Genomic DNA, 26,461 nt, shown 5'->3' on the forward strand with positions numbered 1-26,461 from the left:
GCAAAAAGGGGATAATGGCATTCACCTCAGAGGATTTTAGTGATGGTTAAATGACTAATGCATACAAAGCGCTTAGCCCCAAAGTGCAGAGCCCAGCACATAGAGTGAATGCCCAACCATTTGTGCAATTCCAATCATTATCATTACTACCACTATTACTATTATTACCACGAGGGATTGTAGCCCATTTGCATAAGGAACTCATGGAAACACTAGTGTGATTCCTTTCATTCCTATACCAGGCCCTCAGACTATCCTCTTGTGATTCATTTTTCTCCTTCAGGGTAACCTGAGGAATTTATTTTCTCCTTATTTTACCAGGAAGAAAATGTTGAAGGGAGATTTGCCTGAACCTCAAAATTCTGGTCATAAACCTGGACCTGTGGTCTCCCTCCCAGGCCCCAGACACACATACCCTGAGCTGCAGGGGGACACTTGGAGGGAGGGAATCCCCCCCACCCCCCACCGCATGGAGCCCTGTGGTTTGGCTGGTGTCCAGGGGGTGGAGCCAGAGACTTGCTGGCCGCCTCCCTGATGAGGATTATCAGCTCGTCCAGGTGGGCGGGAGGCCCCGCTGACACCTGCACGGCTTTCTGTGTGTTTTATTGGTTTTTAAAATTCTGTGCTCATAGAAGTGAACCAGAGTTCCCGTGATTTCTGTCATCACAGAACAAGCCACAAAAATGAAATTTAAGAAAAATGGGGAAGAAAGGGATTTCTCACTTGAATTTTAGATTCCTCTGCTGTGGAGTGTTTGCCTCCTGACTTTTAAAGGCAGCAGAGTTTGTCCCGGGATTCTCACCTGGAAAGGGGGACAATTCCAGAGAAACATTTATATTTTTGTTTTCCTCCTCACTGGGGACAAGGGCAGGTTGGTTTCCAGAAAACAACTTGTGGACCCCGGTTCTCCCCCACGTTCGCACCACACTCTGCAAGGCTTTGCTGGATTCCTACACCTGTGCAGAAGCCACGTCAAGTCTGAGAGAACATTCCACCCCGGGAGCCGATACTTAGCTCCAGAGTCTACTGTGTAGCAACGTGTCTCTCAGTTTTTAGTTTGAGTGACACTTGTTGATCCTTTTCAGTTACAAATCTTCCCCAGAATATCTCAGGGTAGAGGAAACAGCACCGGGAAGACAACAATGAGCTTGAGCAGGATTGCTGCTGGACAAAGACCTGGGAACCCGCAGAAACGATGGCAAAGCTGCTGGCACCCAATCAAGAACAGAGACAGACAGACAGAAGGCACGGGACAGGGGGCCATCTGCTTGGCAGTACTTTGGCCCTGGTGCCTGAAGTGGGAGGAGAAAAAAAGCAGCACAGATACGCAGAGTGGGTTCTGAGTATCAAAGTGCTGGGTGCCTCCCCCAGCACCCTCCTCCTAAGCACCTCCCTTTTAATAGAGCCCAGCAGGGCTTTATCAGCCAGTGCCTTCTGCCCAGGAAGCCAGCTGCAGTGTGAGTACTCTCATCTCTGTTCATTTCTAACTGTTCCTTGTCGGGGGGTTGTCTTCTTAGACCTCTCTAATTTTTGCTCTTTTTCGCTTTTCTTTTTTTAATGGAGAAATATATTCAGATGATTGGAACTGAGTAAAAGCAGCAAAGACAGAGTTCTGGTATACTAGAAAGCCATTTACCCAAACCATGGGCTTCTTCCTGGACGCTTGCAAGCAGCGTCTTGGTTCATGGTTTCTACAGCAGGTGGATCAAACTACAGCATGGTTTCTTCCACCGGAGTTCGTGTGGAAGAGGGTTTCAGCAAGGAGTCCACTTGAGGTGCTAAAGGACTCAGCTCACCGACGCTCTATAGGAGTTTCAGGCTGTGTTTTTGAAATAAGTAAAATTGGAGATGTATCAATCCGACTCAAAAAAAAAAAGTGGGTACTAGGAATGGCCCTTTCCAACTATGGTTTTATGTGCTGTCGTGCTGGAGGGAGGGTGCTGGAACACCCATTGGGAGAAAGAATCAGTCCCACTACAGGCACGAATCTGGCAGCTTCTTTGCAGCTACCCTTTCTGATGTGGAATTCAGACCTCAAGGCTTCTAGGGGAGTGTGTTCTGAAGAGAGAAGTGTTTTAATCAGGAGACAGGATAGCTGACAGCAGTTTCTTTGTTTCTGATTACAGCTTTAGAGAAACCTGAGCACCTCCCACCGCTTAGAATCAAAAACTACCTAAAATAAAGATTACTGTAAGTATCAGATAAATGTCAATGCTGAAAATTCTCTTATGTATGATAGAGCATGAATCTTTATATGCTTTCTTCTATATCTATATCCAAAACTTTATATTATTTGTAAAAGTGATACTTGAGGCATAGAAAATTAACAACTTTCAGGGCTCTCTAATTGTACAAATTTCTAATGTATGTTGACAATAGAATGAGCTGTACTTCCTGTAATAAAACAAGGAATGTAGTTGAGCTGAAATCTTGATTTTTCAGAATGATGAGTACTGCTTTGTTGTACTAGTGATCTGGGCTATGAAAAGTGCTTTCTAACTCCTGCTGTAAGCTCATCGGGTGCAGCTTCCAGAACATTCTTGGGATGTTACCTTCAGCACATATAGGCCTTGTTGTAGATATGTCAGCGATGCAGGAGAGTGAGGCTTACTTTGAGGCACAGTGAGATGTTTGTCAGGAGAGTCACTGCTTCGGGCAAGGGCATGGGGTGAAACCAGACGTAGCAGAGCCCTTTGCTGCTGTGCAACACTCCCTCCCCAGGGTTATGTCAGGGAAGCCACGAAGACAGGCTGTGTCTAGTGTGTCACTGAGCCCTAATGCCCCTTGCATCCCAGCATTCAGAAGCTGCTCCTTCACTGTGTGTTGACTTGAATAGAATCTTGGGGGCATCAATGTGTGTGGCTCCAGCCCGGAAGACGAAGAGCCACCAGGGCTTACCTATTCCATAAGGCTGACCCTGCTGAGTGAACGTGGATGGTCCCCACTCTGGACCCCAGTTTTCCCTTCTATAAAATGAAGCCTCAAATTATATGCTCTCTCAACTTTTTCTCTCTCTCTCTCGGCTAAGGAAATATCGTTGTTGAGCTCAAGGTTGTCATTCTCCAAGACGTGGTGATTTTGGTGGTGGGGAAATGTAAAAGGGGAATGTAACAGTCCTACCTGTCTCTTTCTCTCCTTTTTCTGTTTGTTTTGTTTTTGTTTTTGTTTTTTTTTGCGGTTCGCAGGCCTCTCACTGTTGTGGCCTCTCCCGTTGCGGAGCGCAGGCTCCGGACGCGCAGGCTCAGCGGCCATGGCTCACGGGCCCAGCCGCTCCGCGGCATGTGGGATCTTCCCAGACCAGGGCACAAACCCGTGTCCCCTGCATCAGCAGGCGGACTCTCAACCGCTGTGCCACCAGGGAAGCCCTCTTTCTCTCCTTTTTATTTCATTCATTCTTTCTTTTTTTTAAAGTTGTGTATGAGTGCCCTACAGTTGGGTTTCTGCATGTTGTTCTTTATCAAACAAAAATATACATAATGCAACCCACTGGTCAGGTATTTGCCAGATTGTTTAACCATGGATAAACATACACATACACAGTTTTTTCCTAAGAAATGTCAGTAATATTTTCCACGGTTGTGGATTTTTCTGAGTCACTCTAGTAGAGTGTAAATTTTCAGATTTCAAACCAAGCCAGTAGAAGAAAATAAAAATTAAATAAAAGAGGAAGAAAAAAATAAAGAAATACCACACATACGACTTTCCTGGGACCTCTGAAGGAAGAATACTATCCTTGGATGTGATGGAATTTTTTTTTTAATAAAAAAAAAAAGGAAACAAAAAGTTGCCACACTTGTTGAATTCAACTAAGAATTGTTTCTTATAAACAAGGCGATGTCCAATTTTTAACAATTCCTAATCAGATACAAGGAGGGGGAAAATGCCATTTAGCAGTTTCTTAGACTGGGCTTTTGCTATGCATACAAAGTGTGGCTAGCATCTTATCACAGAAAATAGAACCCATACCAGGCCTTCTCCTCACATTTGTAAAGATCAAGGCTGAGGGAATTTGTGGCATTGGCTTTGACCCCCAAGATGGAGCCCTAACAGTTTGCCTGAAGTGTTTCAGAGCCTGAGCCCACCCCTCCTTTTGGAACAAGCTTCAGATCTGTCAGCTTCCTGATAGTGGAGAAACGCAGCAGAACAAAACCTATGCATAGGTCTCTGTGCAGGATGATTTGCCATATTTTTCTTTTGTTCTAAGTGAAGTAAAATGAACATTCAATGTCTGCAGTCAGCTCATCATCTCTCTTTGCTGATGGAGCTCTTGTTTATGGAGAAGTTGGCCTTCTCTGTTAATATCTCCTCTCCCCAGGAACTCTCTGGGAGAGCTCCTGCCTCTCTCTTCCTTGCATTTCACACCACAGCCAGGGCACAAATCCTGCTGATTCATCTATTTTTGCCCTTTGTCATGTATGGAAAGAAAGGAAGGATGAATGGACGGTCTTTGATTGGCGCCGCTGGTGACGCCCCTCCTGGTCCTCTTTGGAGGGACCCTTTTGGAAAAAAAGCTGGTGAGGCAGCACGCAGAGGCTTCCCCTGGCTAAGCTTGGCCCTGGCCCATGGGCCACCAGAACAGGTATGCTACCTTTGTGCAGCTTCTCTCTGTGACTCTGCTGTGTCTTTTCTGAACAGAGCCTGGGAAGTGGGTCCTCATGCTCTGCTGAGCAGTGCAGCTTGGGCTGAGCCAGATGCACAGGGGTCTTGGTCAAGAAAGTCACAAGACACTCATCTGGGGTTGGATGCTGGACCTTTGTGCTGCAGAGTTTTGACAACCATGGAAAAGCTAGGAAAAAGTAGTCTGGGATTTTTAACTTATGCTCCTCCTATTTTATAGAGTTTTTTCCTTTTATTTTCTGGTCCTGTCTTTTTAGTTGAAATTTAATGACCTACTTAGATTTGAAAAGCTTGAGCATCAGTTTAAGTTCCTGCTTTATCACCTTGCATTGCCTTTCCAATTAGGATGTGTGGATTCTTAAATTTCCCTAAAGAAATGCGAACAGTCTAGCATGATAAAATTCTAGGGTGAACCACAACTTTAAGTTACTGGTTTCTCATAACCAATTCTCATGCCTAAGTTCTGGAGCAAGTAGTCAGGGTTCCCAGGGCTCCAGAGTATTCAGGATTTCAGAATAAATGGTTCCTGGGGGGTTCGGCCACAGCAGCAACTGTCTGCTCAACTCATGAGAAGACCCCTCTCTCTAGGACATGGCAACCACACAACCTACCCCAATATGTGGATACTGGAAAGACAAAGCACAGCAAGCCTTCTGTACGTTGGGCTGTGGATTCAGATAAATGATTCAATCTTTATTCAGCTTCGGGTGGCTAGGCAGGGAACTCTGGCCAGTCAGGTTCTCAGTCATATCTGGCCAGTTAGAATATCAGGTTTCATATTTGTTATCTCTAAAATCTCTGAGGTGATGATGTATTTAAAACCCTCTTAAATAAATGCTGGAAATTTTGAGAACATGAATTTGTTCACCCTGGAATAACCCATATACCTAATTGTTTCTGTGCTTGATGGAAAATGTCCACTTTAATGTTTTCATTCGGTGCTGCCTCTGTAGGGCCAGATCTACTCAGTCACAGAAACTCAAGGCAGTTTCTTGTCATTGCCTGGACTGGAGCCTGATGCCTCTCATAAGATGCATGGCTTTGAGAATGGGGTCACTGTAGCTGAGGAAAGGGCCTTCCAAGCAATATTTTCAGTTATGATGTTTAAAGAGGGAGATAAATAAAAATAAATGATAGTCATCACTTAGATTATGAAATAAAATCCAATTTTTCACAATTGCTTAATAATTCAAACAGTTTTCCTTGTTTAACTTTGGGGCCAGCTGAGTTCCATATAGACTTAGTTTTGGTTCCTGACCTCCAGCAGTTTTCAGTTTAAGAATTTCTTAATGCAAATGTTCATTGGAAGTCTCACAAATGCTGGTTTCTATCACTATTTTGCCAAGACAAAATGACCTTGGTCTAGAATGCACTGCATGAACAGCTTCTACTTTGTGGAATGGTTGGCCATTGTTCAAAAGCAGAATGGTTAGTTGGGCAATGAAATAATACAATTGAAGTGAAATTGTGACTCAATAAAAAATGTTACATTGATTTCTGTACTGGGATTAATAGAAGCCAAAACTAAAATCTGGATTGCAAAAAATAAAAATTTTAAAAGCCATAACTTTTATTATCTGTTAATAGCCATTTGTTGGCTATGGTAAATGGAACAACGATGGGACCAAAAATAGCCACGAGAACCCCTTATTCACAGCCTGGCCACAGAGAGAAGATGAGCTGGTCTAACTGCACGAGTTTGGGGTATTTCCTTGGTCATGTCTTACGTGCCTGTGGCTTCCACATTCCACACTTGTGCCTTCTGGGGTCTGATGGTTTTGGTGTTCCCCTGCTTCACACTGGCCTGGCTGTGCTCCTTGCTTCCTTGCAAACTCAAGGTAGTTTTGCCATTGTCTTTCTCCCTTTGCCTGTTTCTGGGACGACATCATTGGTATTCTTTTATATCTACCATCGGCACCATAAAACCATTTTTGTCTACAGGGTACCATATTCTGTTGATGCTGGTACTTAGTCCTATTAACACTTATCATGAGAAGTGAAGAGTCTCATAGTGAGCGCCAGTCGCGGTTATACTGTTAGTATTTCCCCGAGGCATGCTTACTGTAAGTATGCCCTGTACATTCTTATAGCACACAATTCTTTTTTTTTTTTTTTTTTTTGCGGTACGCGGGCCTCTCACTGCTGTGGCCTCTCCCGTTGCGGAGCACAGGCTCCGGACGCGCAGGCTCAGCGGCCATAGCTCACGGGCCCAGCCGCTCCGCGGCATGTGGGATCTTCCCGGACCAGGGCACGAACCCGCGTGCCCTGCATCGGCAGGCGGACTCTCAACCACTGCACCACCAGGGAAGCCCCATAGCATACAATTCTTAAATTGTAATTTTTTGGTTTTCAACAGCTTGGTCCGCCTCCACCTTTCCCATTTTCTACACCTTTGTGGAATATTATTTTTCCAGTCTTTAAACATTTAAATAACAAATTCCAAAAATAAAGAATATCTGAGGCAGTTGCCTGATGTGATGACATAGTCAAGCAATCTTTGACTTGGAGAGTGTGTGAGAGGCGGTTTTCTTAGGCTGTGTTAACACACACACACTGTTTTGTAAACATTTCTTCTCTTTCAAACTTTTAAAAACAAAACTCTTTTTTGTAAAATAAAAATTCAATTTAAAATGACTGCTTGTCTTGGAAAGTAGCTGATTGGTCTGTAACCTGACATCTGGCTCCTTTCATTGGCAGCAAGAAGCTTAAGTACTTAGCTATTTCTATATCATTATCTGACTCCTTACGTTGAAATTAACTATTTTTCAGTCTTTCCCACTAGACTGAGCTCTTTGAGTGTAGGATATAGGTGCTCAATAAATATTTGTTGAGCTAGAAACTGAACCTTATGAAATGAAAGACCAGAACCTTTTTTCGTGATGGCATTGAAAACAGTGATAACAAAAGTAGTATGGGGTTTGGGTCTTGGTAATAATCTCCGTGACAACATTTCAAGAGGAAAATGGTGTTTTCTTAGTTCCATGGGATGTCATGGTCCAGATAAAGTGCCTTTAAACTCATCCTCTGTGGCTACTGTGACCAGGTCCCACACTGGCCAGTCCGAAGTGTTCTACATTAGGATGTTTATGAGCTCTGTTCTTTCCTTAAGGAGCCAGAGGAAGAGCTATCCATGGAGGACAGCCCCACTGTGGTTAAACTGGACCAGGGTGGAAATCAGGGTCCACCAGTTCGCAAGAGAAGATGCCTCCCCAAGGCACTTGGCTACATAACTGGTGATATGAAAGAATTTGCCAACTGGCTTAAAGGTATTTACTCTTCCATCCCTTGGAGCAGTGGCTTTGGGGGAAATGGTTTGCTGGTTCTTCTAGTCATATCTTTAGTTATACTCCCCTACCTTCTATCTATCTCTTTCCTCTCCCTTTTTTAACTTTTTATCTTATAACCAGCAAACTTCTTCAAATTTTTTTTAATGGAGATAGTGGTCAGGGCCGCAGTCCAGTTGATATCAGAGGAAGGCACCTGGTTCCTCCTTATAATTTCAGTACTTAAAAAGTGAAATTTTACTATTGGTAATTCATTCCTTTGCCGTATGAATCTGAACCTCTAAGCATGGTAAATAAGTTCATCCGATGCTTTCTGGAACTGAGATTCTAGTAGGGGCAGTTGGATTGAGAGGAAAGAAACTGGTTGCTTTCAGGGATCTGAAGGTCACTAAGGGGAAAGGGTTCAGAGAAAAAGCTTCAAGGAATATCAAAAATTAGCTTCACCTTCATGAGAGGGGATTTTGCTCAGGGTGGGCCCTGGACTTGGGAAGGAGCCCCATTTGCCTCGCTGTTTCCTTAGCTCTGCCCATCTCATCTCTTCCAGACAAACCCCAGGCACTCCAGTTCGTCGACTGGGTCCTTCGGGGCATATCCCAAGTGGTGTTTGTCAGCAACCCCATCAGCGGAATCCTGATTCTGGTGGGACTCCTGGTCCAGAACCCCTGGTGGGCGCTCAGTGGCTGTGTGGCAACTGTGGTCTCCACCCTGACAGCCCTGTTACTCGGTCAGGACAGGTAGGCGCGTCCCTCCAAGCCTCCGCTTCTTGCTTCTTAGAACACAGGAGCCAACCAGTTACTCTGGGCAACAGTGATAAAGCCCCACCCTCCCCAGGAGAAACAACCTTTATTGCACAGAATGCTTTATATGTGCCTTTAGTCAGAGGTCAGGAAATCATTTATATCCTCTTATTCGTGGTACCTGAATAAGCGGCCAGTCTGAATGATGCCAGATGCTCCTGGCACTACATGGTAACCAGAAGAAAGCTATAAGTAATTCCCAGGGTAGGGTCCAAAGGGATCTGCTTTAATGATTGATCAATTATTTATCATCAGCATTTTGTTTATTTACAAAAAATGAATATGGGTTCAGGAAAAGTTTTAGTGGCTTAAAAATCCCACTAATCCCATTCCATGCTTAGCTTAGTAAATTCATTCTTCATGGACAGTACAAAGATTAGCTCAGCTTCCAGAGAGACAAACTGACATAAATTCCAAGTAAGCAAGTTCTGACTTAAGTAATGTTAGTGTGTCTTCTGAACTATGTGTTAGGCTAAACATAGCGTGTACTTTATAAACTATCTGCCACTGAAGAATTGATGAGCTGACTCCTACCATGGGAGGAGACGGCTCCTGCCTGACCAGTTCCTTCAGGGAGGCTGCTGGTCTTCTAGGTGGCCAGGATCCATGCATCACCCCCAGTGGATGGTCATTATACAGCTAAGCTCCTGTAACACTTACTGCAAACTGCCTAAGGGGCTTCTCGGGGAGAGAGTCCAAAAATGCTCCACTTTCCCATCAGGTCCAAGGAGCCTGACTTGTTCTCTATGGAGGGTGATTTTGTACCTTAGGTCAAATTCTGTTCTAATGCACATCAAGAAACAGTCTGTCCAGTTTGGAGGTGTGGTCCAGGATTGTATCATATCAAATCTTCTTCATTGTTTTGCCCCAGTAGAAGTTGACCCATTGTCCTTATCACGTATGGTTTAAAACAGGGGTCCCCAACACCCCCTGTTAGGAACTGGACCACACAGCAGGAGGTGGGTGGCAGGCTAGCAAGCAAAGCTTCGTCTGCCACTCCCCATCGCCTGAACCATCCCCCCCCAACCCAGTCCATGGAAAAAGTGCCATGAAACCGGTCCCTGGTGCCAAAAACGTTGGGGATCAATGGTTTAAAAGACCAGCCATATTTACATGGGTTAGTTTTCAGATCTCTTTTACTCTCCTCGATCCTAAAGGGCACATGAAAAAGGTAATTCTGCTTTAAATGAATACACATCTTCCTGTTGATGAAACTGTGGCATTCCACAACATGTAGGCATTGCAGTTAATTTTTTGTTGATCAAACTCAAGCCTTCAATCCGAAAGTCAGTTGCTGAGAGGACAAGCCTTGCATAGCTCCCCACTGCCCTCAGGTATGGCCTCAATTATCATTTCCTGGGTTAAACCAATACAAGTCGCATCACCTGCCACATATCCTGAAGGATTGTTTAAGGGAGACAAAGGGCTTTTGAGCATGGAGTCTCACCTCTAATACTCTTGCCCAGATGAGTATCACCCTGCTGTTGAACTGGTGCCTCCTGCTCCAGTGACAAACAGGCCGGGAGAAGCTTTCACACCATCCTGTACTGCCCTGTAGCGTGACTCATTGCTACATCACCTCCCCCTCAGGCCCTGTGTTCAACCTCGCCCACCCACTTCACCATCTGCAAACCCGTGACTCCTACAGACTTCATCCTTGAATGCTGGGTACCTTCAAGGTGCCAATTCTCAGAGCCCTGGGGGGCCTGGCTTGTCAGCCCCAGGGCTTATTCTATAGAAATCATTCCATTTCTTGGAGCTTCTTGTCCCCAAATATGAAATGGGAACCATTTTGGCCAGGAGTAGAAACTTACCCAGGACAACATTTAGAAGTGAGGTTAAATGCTGGGAAGCAAAAAGGACCCAAGAAATAATTAGGTGCTATATATGCACATAATTAAATGGAGTAATTTGCCAAGTAAAAGTAATTGTTTTTCTTTGCAATAACTTGGAAATGTATATCTGGAGACAACAAAATGGAAGCACAGGAAGATGAAAATATATGCTAAGTTGGAAGATCTGTGTTTATAAGATCAAAGACACCATGGAAGTAAATTTACATTTTAAGAATCTTACATCTCTCACCAAGAAAATCAGACTTAGGAAACAGTTTCACATCAAAGCTCTATTCAAGTCAGAGGTCCTAATGACTTAAAAGAAATAATAACTTTTGGAACAAAAGGGTAAAAGGAAGCAGAATAGGTTGGATTGCTGATTTCCCTTTCCTCCCCTAGATGCTGGAATTCTATCTTTAGCTATGACACCTCTATAGGGGTTGTTCTATGTGCACATTTGCATTTTATCCATGTATATTTTACTTTTTCATGCTTTTATTAGTATTTGGCTTCTACAGACTTTGCAATAAAATCCTAAATATAATCTCATTTTCAAATGTAAATATTATCTGGAAGTTACTAGTGTCATTTATGTGCACGTCCAGCCAACATCCTCCTGGAAGCTGTCCAAGCTGTGCCTTTTGCCCACAGGTCCGCCATTGCAGCAGGGCTCCAGGGCTACAATGCCACCCTGGTGGGAATCCTCATGGCTGTCTTTTCAGACAAGGGAAACTATTTCTGGTGGCTATTATTCCCTGTATCTGCTATGTCCATGACTTGGTAAGTTGTACCTGGTTTTCGAAATGCCTTTTTGAAAACTGTATAGGGGGAGAAGGCAGTGGGGGAAGTTATTATTTAGGGAGTATAGAGTTTCTGTTTTGCAAAATGAAAAATGTTCCATGAATGGATGGCGGTAATAGTTGTACAACAATGTGAATGTACTTAATGCCGCTAAACTGAATGCTTTAAAATGGTTTAAATGGTAAATTTTATGTTATGTATATAACACAATCTTTAGAAAAATATATTTTTAAATTTAGATTCAGGATATGTCTATTGGAAACATTCAAATACACCGATGCGTGTGGCCTCCACACACACCTCACAGCCAACCCCCCACAAGATTCTGATGTAATTGGTCTGGGGTGTTTCCAGGGCATTGGGAGTTTGAAGGCTCCCAGGAGGTTCTAAAGTACAACCAAAGTTGAGAACCACTCCCCACATCAGTGGTCCTCAAACATGCACACTATCGGCCTCACCTGCAAGGCCTGTTAAAACACGGACTGCTGCTCCCTCCCCCAGGCTTCCTGATTCAGTCCATCTGGGGCAGGGCCTCAGAATCTGCATCTCTAACAACTTCCCAGATGATGCTGTTGTGGCTGATCCAGGGACCTCACTGAGAACCCCTGTGCCTGTATGAACTCCCCTTACCACCTGCCCCTGTCCCCTTCAAAATAGTTCTTTACTGAATTCGATTCCTTTTTTAACCCTAAATCCTTCAAACTAGTTCTATGTTGACACTGTCTTAAATACTTTTTTTCTTTTTCGAAAACAAACATTTCCTTTTTACCATGGTATATTCAGAATATAAAATATTAGTACCCACACAAATGATACGTGTAGCCCACTATGGACAGCGTGCCCACCCTGGATACAGCACAGATGTGTGGAGGAGAACCTGCCGGCACGGCCAACCTGCTCAGGTGGGACTTCCCACCTATTCTGAAGATAAGGCTCAAGGGCAAGAGGCATCACCTGCATATGGTCACTCACCCTCTCCCCCAATTCCGGAAACCTGGGATTCTGACCTTAAAGTGATGGCTCCTTGATTGGATCAACAAGTGAGGGAACAAAATGGGCCCAGAGACCATATAATCCAATCTCCCAGTTTACAGATGAGGGAACTGAAAGTACCTCCCTGCCCTCGGCCACACAGTTCAACTGCTCAAGGACTTAGAACTCTGCCCTCCTGAGTTTAAGATCTCTTTCCTCCAGTCCACACCACCTGCATCCTTCCTGGGACCATCGTTTTTCTTTTTCAAGACTAAATATACTAAGACTCGTGGAGATGGTATACAAGTTCAAGATCAAGTTTGCCTCTGGTGGGGAGGGAGGTGCATATGATCAAGTAGGTTACAGAAGGGGCTTTAACTGTTTAGACAATATTCTTTTCAGATGTCTTAAATACTTCAAAAATATTTTTAAAACCTAGATTTATAACTCACTGTGAGCAAACCCAGAGCATAATTTTCCACAAGCCAAATAAGCTGAGAGTTTATTTTTGACTGTATGTAAGAATTATTCTATGACAGGATTTATTCCAGGTGTGTTTGGGTTTGGGTTTGTTTTTATTTTTGGTTTTTTTTCTGTGAAAAGTTTGGCAACACACTTTAGGGACATATTTGCCAATGAAACAAAGCCCCTCCATAGTATAGAGATTCAGTTTGTCAACCTGGCTTCCATTCCAGGGCATTGGGAGTTTGGAAGGCTTCACATGCATATTCTTCCATTCTGTTCTGTTGTTGTTTTTAGTCCAGTTTTCTCAAGTGCGTTGAACTCCGTGTTCTGCAAATGGGACCTCCCTGTCTTCACTCTGCCCTTCAACATGGCGTTGTCAATGTACCTTTCTGCCACGGGACATTACAATCCATTTTTCCCAAGCAAGTTGTTCACACCTGTAACCTCAGTTCCCAATGTCACCTGGTCTGACCTCAGTGCCCTGCAGGTAAGATACACTATCTTCTTACACCCCCACCCCCCCAACCCCACCCCCACCACTGGCTCTGGAAGACACCCCGTGTCCTCCTGGTTAATTATTCATGGGCATCAGAAGCTTATAGAGACTCAGCACTGGGGGGACCTTGCCACCTTCCTCTTTTTTTTTTAAGAATTTTTTTTAAAATACGTATTTGGCTGCGCCAGGTCTTAGTTGCCGCACGCAGGATCTTCGTTGCCGCATGCGGCGTCTTGTTCCCTTACCAGGGATCAAACCCAGGCCGCCTGCACTGGCAGAGCAGAGTCTTAACCACTGGACCACCAGGAAGTTCTTTAACGCCTTCCTCTTGCCGTCTAAATGCTTATTTGTTCTACTCCAAAGCTTTGGGCTCTAAGGGATTTTTTAAATGACTATTTGGTCAAAGCTAATTTTTCTTCCTCTTTTCCTAAAATCTGCAGTGCTAACTCCAGAATATATCTCCACTGAAATTTAGACACTCTATTTCAAACTTGGCCCTTATTTGTGGGGTATGATGGAGGCCTGCCCTTGAGGCAGGGGCCTCCAGCCTGGTGTTAAGTCGTCCCTGACCTACCTCCTCCAATCAAAAGAACTGGCTGCTTACTGTTAGATCCTGTTGCAGAAGCTCTCTATTCTGCTTTTTCTTATGGTGGACCTCGTAGAATATGTACAGTAATTCAGATTTCTCAGGCTTTGGAGGCATAAGAATCACTGTTTTTTAAATACTAATACAAGCTCCATCTCGACTCCCTAAATCATAATCATTGGGGTGGAGCCTAGGAGCCTGTATTAACAAGCTCCCCAGATAATAGTGACGTGGGCCAGAGTTTGAGAACCACTATCCTAGGATGTATGCTGTGTATTTCATTACAGTTGTGCATAGAGAGAGCACTATTTTTAAAAGCCTGGTTAACCCAAATCAAATTCCAGCTCTTTGTATTGGTGTTTATTTAATAAATCTGTTTAAGGTTTCTTGATTATTTAAAAAAAGAAAACACTTGAAATCAGAAGAAAACCAACCTTACCTTTTTTAGGGTGCAAGAGACTGATTTTTCCGCTATCAGGTTATAAAATACCTTTTGCTGTCCTCTTTGCTGAGCAGTCAAAACATGTGAGGAGTTCAAGTAGCCTTTTCTTTAGCTTCTTGCCCAGAAAATGAATGGGAGCATTTGGAAATAACTCAGAAGGAAAATTAAAAATTTATCAGAACTGCCCATGAAAAAATAGCATTAGTTTAACTATCTAAAACTGCCCTAATACAGTAGCTATTTTAATTTAAATGTAAAGTTAATTAACATTAAATAAAATTTAAAATTTAGTTCTTTAGCCTCACTAGCCACATTTCAGGTGCTCAATAACTGCACGTATTGGACAGCACAGATACAGAATATTCCATCACCACAGAAAGTGCTAGTGGACAGTGCTAACATGGGGAAGGGGAGTCTTGTCCTTCTCCTCACTCTGAACTACCTCTCCAACATCAGCATACTTATTTCCCATCTCATCAACTCCCCATTTCCCTGGGGAGGGATACCTGAGGGATAGTTCTGCTGTCCAGTTCTGTGATAAAAGACCACACAGTCTGCCTGTGTCAAGTTCCCTGGTCTAGAAGAAACAGGAAATGATCCTGTGTAGACGTGAAAATCCAGCATGGGCTGGAAGAATTTAGGCCCATCTTAGGTTAGAATCAAACTCACAGTATGATCCTGTGCCCTGGGCAAGGACCAGACTAGCATCAGAAACCAGCATTGGATCCAGCCTAATTCATGGAAGGAGCGGACACTTCCTTGTGCCAAAGCTGGCCTCCCTGCATCAGAGTCACTGCCTCCCAAAGGTCCTTGCGAAAAGGTGGAAGGAGTGAGATGGGAGGTAGGGAGGACCCCTTTCAGTGATAGCCTTGGTCAAAACAGAACTAACACAATTAATTACGCCTATCCTAGCCCTACCAGAAGTGTTGTTATAAGGAATTATCATTTGTTAGCTTGAATCAAACCCTGTACCTTGTTCCTAGGAACTGCCACTCTGTGAACATATTACCTGAGTTCAGAACTCAGCCAGAAAGCTAGAATTGTGATATTTACATGGATTTTTGTGTTCTGAGGACTGGCAGTTGTTGATAACTGGAATAAGCTAAGGATATCTTGGTTTAAATTAATACAAGCTCTCTAAAAATGTATATATAATGAAAAATAAAAAGAATTTTTAATTAAAAAAATTTTAATAAAAACTAATCAAAACATAAAAAGTAAATAAATAAATTTTAAAAAATAAAGTAAAATTAATTAACTAATACATGTTCTCATTAACAACAGAAGTGTAAATATGGTCCTGACTCATGAACCTGTCAATAATTGCTTCGGAGTTGTGGATAAGATAACCCGACTTTGGGTCTCTGCCCTTAGCACAAATAACTAAATTACGTGGGAGTAATAATACTTCTATTGACCATAGAGATGCATTGATTTATTGGCCTCAGATCTGATAGAGAGTTGAAAGCAATAGAAGTGTGAGCTGTGGTCCCTGCCATCCTCACTGGGAGGCGTGGCCGATCCTCACAGGATCAGTGAGGAGCAGTGACACAGCACTGGGAGCTTATCAGTGACCAAAGCCAGGTGACAGTGCAAGCAGTAGAGCCAGTGAGTGAAGGGTCTGGGAAAGGCATGCTCAGCACGCAGCAGGGAAGGGCTGGTGTATCTCTGGGGATAAAGCAGAAGAATGACTGAGATTTTTCCATAGAGAGAGAGAATTTTAAAAATTAGTAGCACTGACCTTGAAAGAGAAGATACGCTAAATCTAAAATGACATCGCATTGTGTTTGTGGGTGCCCTATGAGTTTCTGTACAGTAGTTTTAATGACCGCATTTTCTAAATTGTTTCTGCAGTTACTGAAGTCCCTGCCTGTGGGTGTTGGTCAGATATATGGCTGTGATAATCCGTGGACAGGGGGCATCTTCCTAGGCGCCATCTTCCTCTCCTCCCCACTCATGTGCCTACATGCTGCGATCGGGTCGTTGCTGGGGATGGCAGCAGGTGAGTGTAAGACTTGTTACCAGATACTGAGCGCCTCCTCTGCTCCATCCATTGTCTCAGGCATCTTCTATACCCCAGACCTTTCTTGAAGGTCTGCTTCCAAGGGACCAGTGGGAGTTCTCGGATGACTTCCCCACCCCAAGACTCCTTCCAGAGCATCCTGCATTTAGTCCAAAGTTCTGACTCCTCCTGTCTTGCCTAATAGGACTCAGTCTTTCAGCTCCATTTGAGAACATCTACGTTGGACTCTGGGGTTTCAACAGCTCTCTAACCTGCATTGCAATTGGAGGAATGTTCATGGCGCTCACCTGGCAAACCCACCTCCTGGCTCTTGCCTGCGGTGAGTATCCTGTTCATCTGGGGCATGGTTGCTTATGATTATGGGATCAACATCAAGAACAAACAGTCAGAAAGGACTGTGTGAGAAACTAGAGCAGGAGTTCTAGTTTGAGCCCCCTGCTATCTGCTGAGGATGGAACCAGGGCAACTGGCCTCCCCTCTGGGAGGGTTTGGGTCTGCTCTGTCTACCTCATTACTCATTTTGAAGATGAGAGAACCATTTTACAATATGTGTATGTTGAGGGATAGAAACTTGACTTGTCCTATGTTCTTCATACTAATTGTTTGACCCAAGAAACTAAAAGGAAACAAGCTTAGAGTCGGTTCTCCTGGTGAATCAGGTGGTATTAAAGGGCCCTTAGAGAATCACCTTAATCCAGCTGTTCTCAAAAATGGAGCAAACATCAGAATCACCTGGAAGCCTTGTTAAAACCCAGATTGCTGGGTCTAATCCCCAGTCCCTGACTCATTGTTAGAGGTAGGGGGAGGAGTTTGCATTTTTAACAAGGTGCCAGGTGGTGCTGATGCTGTAGCTCTGGGGACCACATTTTGAGAACTGCTATATTAATCCTTTCTAACCTCTGTTTTCTAGCCAGACTCAGCCTATGGGAGCTAGAAAGGGTTCTGGAGATCTCCACTCCATCCTTCTCATTTTACTGTTGGGGTTCTACATAAGGGCAGAGAGAGAAAGTGACACACGGAAAGGCATCCATTAGGGGTAAATATAAGTCCAGAATCCACATTTGCTAACAACTTCCAGAGTTACACCCACTACACTACTCTCCTTCCCTTTAGTACCATTCAGGCACTTAGGTGAAAACAGACCTCAAGTGCTTTGGATATGAAAAGCTACCATGGATTTCTCTGGCCATTGGAAGGGGAGCTTATTCACTTATAGCTTCTGGCATCCCTAATTCAACACAAATAAAAGTGTGTAAGATAATGTGCTAGAATGAAGGAAATGACACTTCCTTGGGGACAAAGGGGTGGAGGGATATTGGAACATGCAGAAACTTTTGTAATCTCATGGAAACATTTGTCTAGAGTCATTTTATCACCAGATTAATCAATCCAGCCATTATTAAAGTGGTGGGCTACATGTCAGGTAGGATTTAGAGTGAGTTCCTGCATTGGGCAGGACATGGGATAGAACCAAAGATTTCTAAGGCCTAATCCAATTTTGATTGTCTGATGCTCTAGGAAGATTAACAAAACTCAGGTTGCTGTGGTGTTGCCATTCACATGTCATTTTGTCAATTTCTTTATAGTTACATAACTATTTCACCTAATAGTCCTGTTAAAATTTTTGCTCATTTTTCCATACTTGTTTAAAGCTTAGGGCAAAGGAGAAGGGTAGAAACAGATTATGTGGCCTCCTGAGCTCACCTGGGTTAGACTCTTTATTCTGAGGTTGGTTTGAGGTTTCAAACCTTTATTTTTTCTGTATTGGCAGTAGCAGCAAATATGTATTAAACACTCATGGTACAACCCAGACAGTACTAGGAAGAGCTAGAGGTTCAGAAGCTTTAGATCCCAGATGGTTTTCTGTACAGAAAACAGAAGCCAGGTGAGTAAGAGAGAGAAGCCCACAGAGACCACAAGATGCAGAGCTAGGAAACACCTACAGTGCAGAGTGAGTCCCTGGGGGAACATTATAGTTCAGAATCACCAAAAAGCACCTCCTAGAAAGGGTGGCTTTTCTGTAAGTCCTAAAAAGTAAGAGGAGGAATTCCAGTTGGTAGAAAGCATGGTCTGGGCCAGCATAGGGACAGTCTGAGCACATCCTTAAAGATAAGCAGAAACTGTCTTGGTCACGGGTGTTGTTAAGGTCTGTGAAGGTCTCTTCACGGACTATGGGAAAGGAAAAGCCAAAGATGTTTACAGATGTGTGTTTCCCAAAGCTGTGATATCATCATTATTTTCTTTCTATACTTCTATAGTTGTACAGGCCTATTCTACCAAACAAAACAAACAAAAATTCAATCAATACAGAAGTGTATAAAGCACAGAATGAAAACACTCCATCCCACTCCCTAGACAGAACTTCCTTGCCTCCTTCTTATAAGGACCCTGTGATCACATTGGGTCAACCTGGCTAATCCAGGATAAACCTCCATCTCAAGATCTTTAACTTAATCACAACTGCCAAGTCCCTTTTGCCACATAAGGTAACATATTCACAAGTTCTGGGAATCAGGACATGGACGTCTTTGGGGGCCTTTATTCTGCCTATCACATCTCCCTTCCTTTGGATAGATCAGATTTTCATTATTAGTAGAGCATACTGGTTAAGTCAGTATATTGAACTAGTTAAGAGCCCAGACCCTCCCTGGTGCCCAAATCCCAGCTCTGCCTATTTTAATTTCAAGAGATGCCAAATGCAGCCCACAAAGGCCGTACCAATTTCCCCTGCCACTGACAGTATATGAGAGTGCCTGTTTCACCCACACTGGGCACTGTCTTTTTCATCTTTGGACATAAAGTTTTGAGACAGACCTCTAGTCCCTCTTAAAAAGCAAATCTCACAGCAAGTTTATGCTTGCCCATATCACCCCGATACTGCCAAACAAAAGGTAAACCTTGTCAGCCAAGGTAAATAAATAACAGGCATTTATCACAGAGGTGCTCTTTTATTAGCTCCTATGGCTTTATCGGAAAGAGGACTTCGGAGTCACTGATAGAGCCTGGTAAAGCTGCCTTCCCTGTGTCCCTAAGCCAGAAACTGCATGGCCAGGGAACTCCTCAATTTTGTTATTTTATCAGTGCAAACTGTAAACACATTTTGTATCTCTTCTTACAGTTGGGTTATCATAGTAGGACTCACACATGGTGGTCTGTGGGGAGGGACGTTGTCTATGAAGGACTAGGATCCAGTCCTCCCTTCCACACTCAAGGGCCTTTTCTCTCCCTCGGTTACTCAGAATGCTGTCAGGGTCATCACCTCCAAACCATGGTGTACAGAACTTCACCTCTAATATAAGGCTTTCCCAGCCCAACCCAGCTAGTCTTAAGTGATGGGCAGCAACTGTTAGACAATCTGATACTCTTACTATAGAAAGAAAAGCAACAGGGAATTGAAACAGCATTACAATATGAGACTCGAGCACCAAAAGTACATTAATAGGTATTAAGCTATTGCACTTCTAGGAGAGAAATAAGGTCTCACGTGCTCAAGGGAGTGTCATAGAAAAGCTGGTACTCAGGAGAGAAGGGACAGAGTGTCCCCTCTACTTAGCCAATGGCCAGTGAATATTTCTTGAATGAGTGAATGAATGAATGAACTAAATGGGGGGAAAAGAGAAAATCTTCTAACCCTTCTCCTCAGAGCAGTACTTCCAACCCATGGTGACAGAGATGAGTTTATAGCTACTGTTTGTGAAAATATACGATTTCATTTGAGATTCATTACCTCCCTGTAAAAAACCTCTTCAAGTTGCCTTTTTACAGATGATGAAACTAGATTCCTAGTTCAGTGATTTGTTGCACAGCAAACAAAATTGCAGAACTGGGATTTGAAGCCCAGATCATTTCCAAAGATGAGCCTTTCCCATTAGCATGAGACAATTCAGATGTGAAAGAATTAGGTATACTGTTGAACAAAAACTATCAGGATAAAAATATAAAATATTGATAAAAGGATGGAAGTCTATAGTAAAGTAAAGGAGGATCATAAGGTCCCTCCCACCACCGCTGCCCAACTCCCCAGAGTAGCAGATGTGATTTCTCGATGGACTTGAGGATCAGATGATGAGTGTGTCTAACACTGAGTGTTGCTGGCCCAAGTGACCATGTGGCCATTGTAAGAAGGTTATTCTTCAGGCCGCCTCTGTGAAACCTAAGGGCTTCCGCGAGCCCCCTTGGGGCCAGGAATTGAGTTAGCTAGTTGAGATCTTTGATTTTGTTGTTTTACATTGAAAGTCATACATATAACTCAAATTACCTACTCTAATTTGTGCTCAAAGTAAATAAAAACAGGATGTTAATTAATTCATTGACCTGTATGCCAACCTTAATGGTATTTGGGAAAATGTTATTATGGGGAGGAATCCCAGGTCTGTGTTCAGTTTCTGCCAATTTCTGAGTTACTACACATATATATATATATACACTATGATATTTGGAACTGTGAATTCTAACCATTGATCTGAGAATCCCAGATGCCATGAGATTGTATGCTGTCTCAAGGAACATAAGTTTAATTTTAATTATTATGCTTGGATAAAATAATGGGGAAGTTTATTTACCATGGAAGGCCTTTTCCTTAAGTGTTATCAATAATAGCAACAAAATAGTACCACAGAAAAGCTACCTTTATTGAGTACTTACTGTGTGCTAAGCCCAAGCATTATCTTCTTCACACTCACACCAACCCGTGAGAGAGAGATTCCTATTACCTCCTTGTACAGGTGAGGAAATGGGACTTCGAGAGGTGGCACCGAGCTCGTACAGGGTGGAGTCTGGATTTGAACCCAGAGCCGCTGACTCTAAGCTCATACTTGTAACCAGGATGCTGGGCTCGCTGGTGAAACGCACAAGTTTACATTCCAGGGATTTATACCTAAAGGCAGTCTTTCCTGTAATGAAAAGTGCACCTACCAAGCATTCTTCTTTCCTTTTTTTTTTTTTTTTTGTAGCCCTGTTCACTGCCTACGTTGGAGCCAGCATGTCCAACCTGATGGCTGTGGTGAGTTTGCTTTAATCTCATTTTCTCATCAGTGTGATCGATCAGTTTTCAACGATATGGAAGCCCTCCTGAAGTCCACTTTCGTGGCATCCTGGGGCAGAATCCATGACAGATAGCCACTACTTTCCATCTGCCAGACCCACCTGTCCTCACTTACCCTCCAGAATCACAGTAAACCTTAGTCCAAACTACAATCACCAGGCTTGCTAAAAATATCAGATTGTTTGATTTAAAGGAGTTGAAATTTAGGGTGTATAATATATTATCAAGTTCATACTTTAACTCTGAGTGTCAAGAAGTTGACTTTAGAATATCTTTCACTTAAACAGAAAACTGAGGCTATGTATTAGTTGATAAATCAGAAAAGGGAGGAAAAGGATAGTTGGTTAAAGACCCAGATTTTTTTTTAATTAAGCCAACAGTTTTTCATACCCCTTATATTTTTTTAATCCCCAATCAGTCATCAGTAAGACTTTTTTAGACCCATGTCCTGGCTGAATTTTTTTTTTATTTTTGGCTGCATTGGGTCTTCATTGCTGTGTGCGGGATTTCTCTAGTTGCAGCGTGCAGGCTTCTCATTGTGGTGGCTTCTCTTGTTGCGGAGCACGGGGTCTAGGTGCACAGGCTTCAGTAGTTGTGGCTCGTGGACTCTAGAGCACAGGCTCAATAGTTATGGTGCACCGGCTTAGTTGCTCCACAGCATGTGGGATCTTCCTGGACCAGGACTCAAACCTGTGTTCCCTGCACTGGCAGATGGACTTAACCATCTGCACCACCAGAGAAGTCCCTGGCTGAATTATTTAGAGCCAAAATGGTTGCCCATTAAGAGCCTCCTGCTACTCTCTCCTTCCTTTGACTTTGTCCTTCCCCTCCCCTGAGGAGCCCAGTATCCCCAGAGTATTCTGGGGTCCCCCACCTCTCAGTGCTCTTCCTCACTGACCACTGCAGATGATGCAGGGCCGGTTCATGATAACTCTATCCATGTAGATGTGGTCATGGCTGCCACTGGGTTAGGACAGCATCTAGCCCTCTCAACAGCAGCTTCGAGAGCTTACCTGGGAGGGTCCTTCTGGAGACATAGTATCTTTATGGTGGAATGTCAAAGCCCTGTTACAGGCATGATGGGATGCCTTAGAGCTCGTGGGGCCCTTCACATCCTAACAAAGGTTCACAGACCTTGGCCTATGGGCCAGAATTGGACAGGCTGCGAAACAGAGTCACCTAGGGAGATTTTGAAAAATGCAGATCCTCAGACCCTGTCCCTTGGCATTTCTGGTAGAGTAGATCTTGTATGATGCCTAGGCATCTGTGTTTTTTTAAACTCTTCCAGATGTGATGTGAAGTCAGGTTTGTGTACCATCATACCCTGGGGGTCCATGTTTAAGGCCAAACCTAACCAAGTACGTGGTGTGTGCTCAGAATTGTGTGAGTTGCCATGGACGCACAGAAGGAAGAGCTACCATCAAGGAGCTTACAGTCTTTTTGAGAGATGGAACAAAAAGCAGTAAAGCAAGTAGAGTCCAAGACCTAGTCTGGGTAGAGGTCAAGGGGAGAGAGGGCTGAACTAATCAAAAATGGCTCTGTGGACCTGATGAGTGGTCAGGAGCCATTGGTGGTTGGTGAAGTGTCATCTCTGGGAGCAAGGTGTCATGTTTGCTCATCCAGTGTAGGAAGTCTGACTGCATGAGAGGGAGGGAAAGACATACATCAACACTAAGGAATGCATGCTGACATTTCAGCGGCAGAATGCCCTGAGATCTTAGACTCAGTCTCCACAGGGACAAGCAGAGTCCAGAGCAGTGCCCCCAGCAAGTCATCCCCTGAGCTGAATGACAGTGGAATGAAGCATGGTTCCTTTGAGATCCTCCGACAGGATCTCAAAGGAATGTGTGACTTGTCTCTTTTGCTCCAGGTCGGATTGCCATCTTGTACCTGGCCCTTCTGTTTGGCGACACTACTGTTCCTCCTGCTGACCACGAAAAACCCCAACATCTATAAGATGCCCCTCAGTAAAGTCACTTATCCTGAAGAAAACCGCATCTTCTACCTACAAGCCAAGAAAAGGCTGGTTGAAAGCCCTTTGTGAATGCAACCCCCATCCACAGCCATCGTCACAAGTCATTTCTGACTAACTACCCCAGTTGACTTCGAGGGTCTCAAAACTGTTGTTTTTACTACTAACAAATTTCATACTAAGCCATCGGTGATCTGTTCTTTTTCCCATTTTGTATTTTTCTTTCAGACTCCAAAACATGCCCAAACAAGTGACAAGACACATCAAGGTGATGTGCTCTGGCTATGGAATTTAAACCCCAGTGCGGCATTGGCACTGAGACTGTACTGTATTTACAAAGTCAGAATGGTCCACCAGAAAGAGGAAGGAAGACCAAAGCTAATTATTGATATTTATTGATATTCTTGGTGCTTGGTTGCACATGATGTTAACAGTATTAAAAAATTAATCTCTATAAACCAACTAAGCCTTAAGTGAATGGAATTCAGAGTCACAAAATCAAAGTCAACCCAGAATTCTCAGATAAGCCATCTGGCTTATTTAAAATGAATGCAAGTTACACATTACAGCAGTGGTCAACGTCGCAGGGCTCATCACTGAGCTCTTTCCCCAGCTCCTCAGCAGAACCGCCTCCATGCTGTCCCATGTGTGTGACATTCTCTTACAGGAGACGGTCGGTTTGTTTCAGGCTGGCAGAGCTGCAGGAGGGAGAATGGGATCCCATCCTTCAAAATTATTCTGTATTGTCACTTTTCTTGGATATTGCAAAGGATTTTTTAAGTAGTTTATTATCTTTTTTTTAGGAGGATAGATTTGTTTTCAATGAGGTAAAATAAGAGAAGTTCCTGGCTTTACCAGTTCCTAGGTATTAAAAAGAAAAAGTTACATTTTTCTAAAATACTCAGCATAGCTATTTTTACTTTAATCTACCTAAACTGATTTTGTAAATGCCACAAAAGCAGAGAATCGAATACCAAATCATCAACATCCAAGGGCCCTTTAAAGTCACATTTTCAATTCATTTAAGGATGTTATATATTATAAAGACTGAAGGTTAATGCCAGATTGCTTCTGGGTGTTTAGAAGTTGTTTAATTCTTACTTTAAAAAAAATCACTATTTTCTGCACGCTTACAATATTCTCACTCAGAAACCAATGGTATTTGAACCATCAAAAAGAAACACAGGTAGGGGGCTTCCCTGGTGGCACAGTGGTTAAGAATCCACCTGCCAATGCAGGGGACACGGGTTCAAGCATTGGCCTGAGAAGATCCCACATGCCGTGGAGCAACTAAGCCTGTGCGCCATAACTACTGAGCCCATGTGCCACAACTACTAAAGCCTGCACACCTAGAGCCACAACAAGAGAAGCCACCGCAATAAGCCCACGCACTAAAACGAAGAGTAGCCCCCACTGACCGCAACTAGAGAAAGCCCACGTGCAGCATCAAAGACCCAACGCAGCCAAAAATAAATAAAAATAAAATAAATTTATTTTTTAAAAAAAGTGAAATACAGGTAAAGGAGTCTCCTGTTTTGCTTTGTTTGTGTAAGTTATCAATCCTGTAAAGATTCTATAACCAAACATGCTGAAGACGGCAGTGGGAAGCTCCGAAATTTTGGAGAATTGGAAAATGACACTGGAATCCTAAAGGTGTTTTTCTATTTGGGTTTGAAGTACTCAGTGCAAACTATACAGTTTGCTGAATGAACAAACAGAAGAAGGGAAGTAAACCTACAAATATTTTAGGGAAAAGTTCACTTCTTCATTTTCTCAGGGAAACACTGTTCCAATTTAAAAACCTTGTGACCAAAGCCTTTTGAAACCATGACTTTGCAGCTGTCATAGAGTCATGTATATTCCTGTGGAAAACTAAATTTTCAGTGTTGGAACTGAAATCTCCCTTGTTAGGGAATTTGTAAAATAAGAGTTGGTGGGGGGGGGACAAAAATGCAAGCAGACCAAAGATCACCAGGACTGGAGACCCTGGGGCAAGGTTGAGGGAACCAGAGCCTCTCAGTGTCTCCAAGTCCGTGTTCACAGGGAAGCCCTAGCGGGCTGACCATATGCCCTTTTCCCACGTGCTCACACAGACTTGTAAATAGGAACATTTTAAAACCTTGTACATTGTCTAATTTAAATAGTATTCATTTTCTCAAGCTATTTTTGTTGCTATGTATTATCCTAATAATTTTAGTGAATATTTTATTGATTTTCCTAAGGAGTGCTTATATTCTTTTCTATTGCCTGTATGACAAATTTCTATGTAAGAATATGAATAAATTATACGCACAGCTCAGTTTTGTGTAAATTTTGTTTAGAAGTCATATATGCCTTTTATAGCCATTGTGTACATTAACAATGACACGCATAGGTATGTATTGCTTATATTTCAATGTACTAGAATCCTTATTCCTTTCTTATACTTCATAGTCACACCAGATGCGTAGTTGAGAAAACCCTGTTCAATTTCAGATTTATGAGCCCATCCCCTTGGTTATCCCCTCAACTATCCATTGGTCTCCTCACTCAAGAATTAAAATGCATTACTGAGGACAGTTACAGATGTTCAGGGCACTCTCCTAACACTTGGAGAAGAATATCCTGAGAGCCAGCTTCCATGCATTCCCAGACAGGCCCTGGGTACCCATCAGGACTGACCCTGGGCCATGACCTGCCTCAGGGGTCAGTGTTCTAGGACAAACTACTGTTCAGAATGTCATCCCCCGAGGGTGAAGGCCAGTGCTTGTCTCTGCCTCCTTTAACCCATGGTTAGCATATTTGAAAGAAAACACACTAAAAATGGAAAGTTAGTCCAACCAGTTTCAAAAAGCTGCCCAAACAGGAAGCAAAAGGAAGCCACAATGACTTGGACCCTTGGAGTGCTCTCTGTCAAAACAAAACCACTCCCACCTATCGTTTCAAGATAATAAATTTTACAAGAGTGATCTGCCTCCTTTGGTATGAGGTAGAAAACAGCGAGAAGGTTTTGAGCCCTTTTTGCTAAAGACTCCAGACACTATATAATTTCTGAGTTACAGGTGCCAATTTTCTTGCTACCCAGACACTTGATTACTGTGGAGTATGTTGAGATTGGAAGGTTAAGCTCCAGGAGATCAGGAATTTC

General features: G+C 43.2%; 1 protein-coding gene across 1 annotated transcript; it reads left to right on the top strand.

Moving 5' to 3' along the window:
- Positions 1 to 4,411: 4,411 nt before the first annotated feature.
- On the top strand, positions 4,412 to 23,406 carry SLC14A1 (solute carrier family 14 member 1 (Kidd blood group); the record flags this gene model as incomplete). Its single annotated transcript, XM_082668118.1, has 9 exons — positions 4,412 to 4,579; positions 7,727 to 7,883; positions 8,446 to 8,635; positions 11,185 to 11,313; positions 13,066 to 13,258; positions 16,150 to 16,297; positions 16,503 to 16,637; positions 21,271 to 21,320; positions 23,233 to 23,406. The coding sequence occupies 9 exons, from the start codon at positions 4,412 to 4,414 to the stop codon at positions 23,404 to 23,406; spliced, it is 1,344 nt and encodes a 447-aa protein (XP_082524244.1).
- Positions 23,407 to 26,461: the final 3,055 nt, after the last annotated feature.

The sequence above is a fragment of the Grampus griseus genome (assembly GCF_964374135.1).
Source record: "Grampus griseus genome assembly, chromosome: 12".
Classification (NCBI taxonomy): domain Eukaryota; kingdom Metazoa; phylum Chordata; class Mammalia; order Artiodactyla; family Delphinidae; genus Grampus; species Grampus griseus.